The following is an 8178-nucleotide window of genomic DNA, read 5'->3' as shown; positions in this document are numbered from 1 at the left end:
GGTCCGTAAACATGTACCTTCATTTTCTGCCAATTTCCACATCTACCCTCCTGTATTTCAGATGGAAATACTTTTAACTCTATAATCATCAACAGCTTTTAGATTTACTTTTCAAGAATTGACAGTTTGTTCAACATGTTAAATATCACGCAGAGTATAAAGATAAAATAGCCCAACATTACGGAAAAGTCGTAAAGTACTTGACAACATCGAAAGGCTTCTTGCCAACACTCATTCTGCCAAATAATGAGCCCTTTAACTTTAACATCCCTTTAACATCAGACTGGGCAGATTCACAGAGGAAGAGAAGAAGACGGTGCAGAAGATTCAGGAAATCTTTGGAGAGGAAGCAGACAAGTACAGCATGGTTCTCTTCACCCATGGTGACCTGCTCAAAGAGGAACCGATTGAGGAGTTCTTGAAGGAAAATAAAGACCTGCAGGAACTTGTGTCCAAATGTAACGGTCAGTACCATGTCTTCAATAACGAGCTGAAGGATCGTTCTCAGGTCAGAGAGCTGCTGAACAAGATCAGAAATATAACAGAGAAGAACGGAGGAAGCCACTACACCACTGAAATGTTCCAGGAGGCACAAAAGGCGATCGAAGAAAAGAAAAGACGAATCCTTCGGGAGGAAAACGAGAAAATGTGCAAAGAGCAGCAGAGAGTCGAGAGGAAAATAAAGGAAACAAAGACAGCACAAAATGATCCAGCTGTACTACCTCTGGCATCTCTCCTTGGCTGCCCCCACATTCAGATCTCTTTTCTTGGGTGCCTTGCCCCTCAAATCTCACTCCTGGGGCCTATTCCATTTGGGTACCACTTATGGCAGTATAACAGACCCCTGATAGTTGGAGGATGTATTGTTTTTTCTTTCAGAGGACAATATAAACAAAAGCGTAGACCCAAGGTAATGAAATATCATATAATCATGAATCATAGTAACTACAGAGAAATTATCAAACAGTCAAAGCACATTTCATGCATCAGGCCGTCAAAATGAAACAAAAATGCAACATGACTTTTTGATTATTCCTGGTGTCCTGGCTGGTCTGACATTAACTAATGGTCACATTATTCCCACACAGATGTGGGAATCAAGGTAGCAGCACAGTTTAAAAACCCTGCTGAGGGTCAAAGCCTCCAATCTTGTGAAAGTGCAGCAGCTTCTGTTGAACTTCTGACTGCAGATTAGCGTGTATTGTATATTTTTCAGCTACATTGTGAGTTTGTGGTCCGCCACACTTGTTTGTTGCTTGAGTCTGTCTCTGTCGTGTTTTAGTTTAATAGTTTAGCTGCTGTAGTTGAATGATGGATTTTTGTTGATTGAAGTATAATTGATTTGATCAATTTGCTAACATTGATAAATTCTATTATATTGTACATAGCAGTTTCCTATGATTACTTTGTGCATATTTCTTTTGGTAATAGTTGGTTGTGATGATCAGTGCTAGGATTAATTTCCTTCATTGTTCCTTTAATTCTAAATATTTGACACTGTTTTTGGTCTGGTTATTGGTCCCTGATTCCAGGATGATGCCCCGTTTTAATAATTTAATTATCAATTTTTATTAATTTAATTGTAATAATTACTATCAATAGTTTCTAATTACCACACCTGATGTACCATTGATTCAGACAATGGTGCCCCGTGTGAGGTCACCTTAAACCAGCTGTATTGCAATATTCATGTACAATAATGCAGTTATTCATTTTAATAAAACTAAATCTTTCTGGAAATTATAATTTATTATAACATTCATTTATTTATTATATATTAAATATTTAAAAATTTTTAGGGGGAAATTAAGCACTCATAACTCACCAGATATATTTAATTGTGGTTTGTAGATTGCTGTAGTGTAGTAGTGGTTAGTTTTTCTTTCAGCCCTAAATAGTTTACATGCTATTTCAATTCTGAGGTCACAGACACTATTAACTTGGCTATCAAAGTAACTAACTGGAATCAAAGTATTTATTTAAAAAGCCTGCTGAGGGTCAAAGTCTACAATCTTGTGAAAGTGCAGCAGCTTCTGTTGAACTGCTGACTGGGTTTGCAGCACACATGTTAATTTGACATCGTGTAAACAGAGATGAGGACATGCAATTCAGAAATGACACTATGTACATGCACTGTATTTCTTTCAGTTTCAAAGAACTGGTGACATTTCTTGTAAATGCTGATGGGAGGAGTGAACAGTGAGAGGTGTTTTCAGTTAACAGGAGGAACCACAAAAATGCAGGAGAGCCAGATCCTCAAGCTGCGCTGGATTTAAAAATAAAATGGAAATGGAAAGAAGTATGAGGAAGAAATGAGGAAGATGAAGGCTGACATGGAGAGGAAGAAACGAGTAGAAGCTTGTGAAAGAGAATTAGAGGAGGGAAGAATAAAATTGAAAAAAGACTGGGAAGGAATTATTACATGCGAAGCTGAAAACAGTCAAAGCATACTTAACAGGATAAAAGTTTTTTTTTTTTTTTTTTTTTTAAGTGTAACAAATGGTATCCATGATAATGAAATAAAAACTGAGCTGGTTTGTGTAAGAAATTCTGACTTTGTGCAGCAGATTTATCAAACTGAAATCTCTACACTCCTCTTGCTTTTGATTTGCTTGTTGGATGTGATCTATAATAATAACAGGTAGTTCATGGGTGTTTATGAATGTGCAGTTGACCAGCAAATCTTTAAAAGTGTTGCAGATTGTCAAGAAAAAATGTTACTTTGGTAAAGACGTGAAATAAATATGAACAATTCATTTCTGAAGTAATTCAGATGTTTAATATGTGAGAAAAACATTCATTATTCAATAAAGTATCTAAAGGACAGTTTGATTTTTCACTCATATGTGCATTAAAAGAGTTATTGTCACAGTAATCATTCCTGCAGGATCATACTTGACTCCAAGAAATCTATTATAAAGTGACCACACTGTCAGTGACAAAATCCACCATCCTCCAAGTAATGCAAGTTCATTCCTAAATCTGTTGAGCTGAGGTTCCACCTGTAACAATACAGGAATCATTACTTTTGATTTGCATCATTGTTTTAATGATTCCACAGTATACCTGATGTGACAGGCAGTCATTTTGTTGAGGACTTAAATTCTCTACAATGAGAATGGCTCTTAAAAATGGTGTAACTGGCTTTTACAAGTAGTGATTTTTAAATGAACCACAGGTTCCCGGAGACTGTAATAGGTTGAAATGGAATAGGAACCTGCATGATTGTGTTGATCTAGGTTGCAATGTTGCTCGTTTGCTGGCACCTTTAAAGCAGTTTTATAAAATGTCAAAACAACACAAGTTTTTTAATGCTAATGGGTGATAAAGCGTTGTAAACCAAAAAGAAGGAGCCCACCCACTTTTCTCTCCATTGCCTTGAACAGGCTGTGTGCTGCATAATGTACTGCAATTCGGGGTTCGAATTTTCCGCCCAGTCTTGAGGATGTGATGTCAGATGATGCTGAATGCGCGTCCTCGACGGCCTTTGACTTGGATACGCGAAGAAGACAAGCGCGGTAGACACAAGTTAGTGTTTGGGTAGTAATGGTTTCTGCTATTTAAGTTCTGAGTCAGAACTCAGGTCATAATTATCTTCCATAATTTTTTATATATGAGAAATTATTGTGAAAAACCAACATTTAAAACATTTTAATATACTTTTAAACACTAGAAAAGTAAATCAGAAGTCATCAAATCACGACACAGTAAGCAAAGGCTACATTTACTGTTTATTAAGAGACATCAGAATTATAGACTTTAAAAATGATAGAAAGGGATCAGATACACATTTAGATTCAATCTATGATCCACTGCAGCAGATCTTAAGAGCTGCTGTTCAGTGACGTCAGCAGTGTTTTATAGGTGTGGTTTGTTGCATGAAGTCTTCATATAAAGAGCTGTTGTTGCAAACAGGTTTAACTTTCCTTCTCCACTTCAGCTGCAGACCAGCTCTTCTCTCCACAAACCAACTATGGCAAGCAAATTTGTCAAACATGGTAAGTCAGTAAAATTTATAATAATTTTAATATTCAGAATGTTGTTTAACTAGTATAATGTGGTGGAAATTTGTCTTATTGGTGAGATATTTGAAATGAACTTGTAAGAGATATCGGTTGTCTTTTGAGGATTTTATTCTTTATAAAGAAGGTTCAACAATCATACAGAGTGGCATGCGGTATGCAGAAAGATTATTACATTAATTAGGCTAAAGTAGATGCAGGGATGCAGGCTCGCTCCTCTTCAGCCCCTGCGTTTTGCACACAGAGGGGGCCACTACCTTGGAGAGGTTACTAGCACGATCAGAAGGTAACATGACGTCTTCTTTCCATGTTGCACACAGGTGGATCAGTGCCTCAATCAGCACTCCTGAAGTGGTTTCCTCACACGGTATGCCATAACTGTCTACTTCTCTTCCTGGCACCCCTGGCCATCCTCTTCTTGTTGTGGAGTTTGGACCTTCCTGCAGTGGCTGGTGTGTATCCAGGTGGCTCTCTCAGCGATTTTGACAGTGGTGTGGGTGGTGAGGAGGACCTGGAAAGGGCCATTCCACTTTTTGGACCTCCAGTGTTTTCGCCTGAGGTCACGAACCACGATGTAGTTGTCTGGAGCAAGACTGTGGAGAGAATGGTTGGCTGGAGCAGGGAGGGGGTCCTTCACCTGTCTGTGGACTTGAGATAAAGCAGAGGACAACGTCTGGCAATATTGTAACATATCATTTTCACAGAAACAGAACTCAGGGAGTGGCCCCACTCCCAGCTCACGAGGCCTGCCGAAGAGGATTTCAAAGGGACTTAGATTTGTGTGTGCTCTTTTTCTCATTCAGGCTTTAGTCCATGAGAGACCTGTCAAACCAGGTCTGCCAAACCAGCAAAATGTGGAAAAGAGTGTTTTGGTAAACATGTTTTACCTTCAGGCCCATGCCAGATGTTGTTTGTGTATGTGCAGTCGTGTGATCATCAGCAATAGAAAGTTGTTGCATGGCTGTGAGAGAAGCGCTAATATCTCTGTGTGTCAGAGTCAGAAGCACTAGTGTCTGTGTGTTTTTCAGGGTCAGAGTGAAGAAGGATGTGGGAGTGTGTCATACCTGTTTTCCGACAGCAGCTTTAGCAGCTACGTCTGCCCGGTAGGAACTTAATCACTGTTGTAAGTGTGAGCCTAATATTTACACACAGCAATGGCTCTGGGCAACAACACAGCATCCAATAATGCAGAAACTTTGTCACCATTCAAAATAGGCTTTCCAACAGATTTTATGGATTGTGCTTCCACAGAGCACCAAAAAATCAGTCCAGATCGTTACTGATTTAACTTTTGCTAGTTTGTAGGCCTCTCTGAGAGCAACTAACTCTGAAGCTTGAGTAGTGAGGCGGCAAAGAGCCTGATTTCAATGTCTCATGTAGTGAGACTACAGCATAACCACCCAGGGTTTTTACCAGTTTCTGGGTTACGGGATTCTGAGCCATCAACAAATAAAACAAAGTCAGGGTTAACCAGTAGAGCTTCAGACAAATCAGTGCAATGAGTGCACCAAGGCCTTTACCAAGCACTGTGGCACCAAGTGGTGCTTCTAACACTGCATAGTTAGGGATGAACGTTCTGCAATATGAACACATTCCCAGAAACAAAAGACCTTGTTTTTGGTTTTAGGCCTGGGAATGTTCTGAATTGCCTCAACACGATTGAGTGAAAGTGATTTCTGGTCGCAGGAAATCTCATGAACCAAAAATATGACCCTTTGTCAGACAATTTGTTATTTTGACAAGCTCGATTTGTGACCTTCGCTGGCCACATGTTTTAGAAGTGTTATTGTGTCACGTTTGCATTGTTCTTTTGTTGGCGCGCAAATCATAAGGTCGTCCACATACTGCAAAAGTGCAGAGCCCTAAGACAAAGCCAGAGACTCTAGACTTTCTGCAACACATTGTTGTAAACAGCAGAGGACTTGGCACAGGCGGGTGAATGTCCAGAGCCGGTTTTGGAAAGAAAACGTGAACCAGAACTGGCTATCTGGATGAACAGGAATGCTGAAAATGCATTAGCCAAGTCCACCACCGAAAACCACTTGGAATCTGGTGGGACTTGTGCCAAAATTGTGTAAGGATTAGGAACTTGAGGAGCTCTCGGCTGTACAGCATCATTTACTACTTGCAAGTCTTGTACCAAACGCCATTCAGTTGGTTGACCTTTGTCTCTTATTTTCTTCACAGGAAAAATAGGAATCCTCACAGGAGAAGTGTCACAAGGCACAATTACTCCTGCATTTTTCAGGGACTTCCTTCAAAAGTTTTTAATGGATACTGATGTTGGCAAGGTCTGTAATCAGATATGGGGGTGATCACCACTGGTTCTGCATTTTTTATACAACCAATATCATGTTTTCCCCGAGCCCACAGAGTCTTAGGGACTTCCTGGAGGGCTTCCTGCAGCCTCAGTCTCTCATGAGGATAAATGTTTTTTCCTAAATGCATTTATCATTAAGGGGTAGCCTTTTAGATCTACTGCACTCACCCTGTCTTTTACACTTCGCTTTTCAAACCACCAAGTCCCCCAAACTGCTCACTGTCAAAGTCGCCCATGTTCAATTTTCCTAATCTTATGAAAACACTAAACATATGTTCATGTTTTTCAGACATCCCATCAGGACCGACCAGATACAAGAATGAGGCGATCAGGATTGTGATGGTGGGGAAGACTGGAGCTGGGAAGAGCGCCACAGGAAACACCATTCTGGGAGAAAAGAAGTTTGAATCAAAGTTCTCCTTTAAGTCTTTGACTGTAAATTGTGCTAAGGTCTTTGGTGAGGTAGATGGACAAAAGGTTGCTGTTATCGACACTCCAGGTCTGTTTGACACCAGGATAGATGAAGAGAAAACCAAACAAGATATTGCCCAGAGCATTTCTTATGCTTCTCCTGGGCCTCACATCTTCCTGATCATCATCAAACTGGGCAGATTCACAGAGGAAGAGAAAAAGTCGGTGCAGAAGATTCAGACAATCTTTGGAGAGGAAGCAGACAAATACAGCATGGTTCTCTTCACCCATGGGGACCTGCTCAAAGGGGAACCGATTGAGGAGTTCTTGAAGGAAGACGAAGACCTGCAGGAACTTGTGTCCAAATGTAACGGTCAGTACCACGTCTTCAATAATGAGCTGAAGGATCGTTCTCAGGTCAGAGAGCTGCTAAACAAGATCAGAAATATAACAGAGAAGAACGGAGGAAGCCACTACACCACTGAAATGTTCCAGGAGGCAGAGAAGGCGATTGAAGAGGAGAAACAACGAATCCTGAAAGAGAAGGAAGATGAAAGGCTCAAAGAGCAGGAGGAGCTGGAGAAGGAAATAAAGAAGAAGTATGAGGAAGAACTGAGGAAGGTGATGGCTGACAGAGAGAAGCAGAAACAATTGAGAGAAGCTCGTGAAAGAGAATTAGAGGAGGAAAGAATAAAACTGAAAGAAAGGCAGGAAGAAATGGCTAGAAAGAGAGCGGAGAATAGTTCTGGCGTACTCAACATGATACAAGGCTTTCTTAAACGAGCTGTAGAAGCACTGAATAAGGTGGTATCCATGTTAATGAAATAAAAACTGTACTGGTTTGCGTAAGAAATTCTGACTTTGTGCAGCAGATTTATCAAACTGAAATCTCTAAACTCCTCTTGCTTTTGATTTGCTTGTTGGATGTGATCCATAATAATAACGGGTATTTCACGGGTGTTTATGAATGTGCATGTTGAAAAGGCTGTCTATCATCAGGAGCTGAAAAGAGAGTGGCTCATTACTGACCACTAGAGGGCGCACTATTGCTGTTCTGCCTAGCAACAGGAACCAGTTTTGATTGGTTTGCTTAAGCAGTAGCAGAAAAGGAGAGAGGACTAAAAGGTCACTTAAAGGTGTTGCTGCAAGTTTTCAGTCTGTTTTTTCCTGTGTTCCAGGTCTAGTTTTTTCAGTTTAAGAGGGATGTGTGCGTCCATTTGTCCTGTAAGTAGATTCCAGTTGATATTAATAATTATTATCTTGTGGATTGCAATTCTTTTGAGTTAAGTAATAAGCAGTGTGTTAATGTGGTAAACCTTTAAGCTACTATTGGTTATTCACCTTTTGTTGAATGAAGATGTTAACAATAGTGTGATTTCACTCTTTTGTTCTGTGTACATCCTAGAAACCACACACACAAGTCCC

At 40.1% G+C, this 8178-nt stretch overlaps 1 protein-coding gene across 1 annotated transcript; it reads left to right on the top strand.

The window, feature by feature from the left end:
* Positions 1 to 364: 364 nt before the first annotated feature.
* Positions 365 to 7618, top strand: LOC311266023 (GTPase IMAP family member 6-like; the record flags this gene model as incomplete). The annotated part of the gene is made up of 3 exons (XM_084368210.1): positions 365 to 667; positions 3941 to 3998; positions 6632 to 7618. 3 exons carry the CDS (start codon positions 365 to 367, stop codon positions 7579 to 7581), a joined length of 1311 nt encoding a protein of 436 aa, XP_084224336.1. The 3' UTR covers positions 7582 to 7618.
* Positions 7619 to 8178: the final 560 nt, after the last annotated feature.

This window comes from Pagrus pagrus (genome assembly GCF_965226575.1).
Source record: "Pagrus pagrus genome assembly, chromosome: 12".
NCBI classification, from domain to species: Eukaryota; Metazoa; Chordata; class Actinopteri; order Spariformes; family Sparidae; genus Pagrus; species Pagrus pagrus.
Note: the sequence above shows the minus strand (reverse complement) of the source record. Positions and strands in the feature narration are given on the sequence as shown.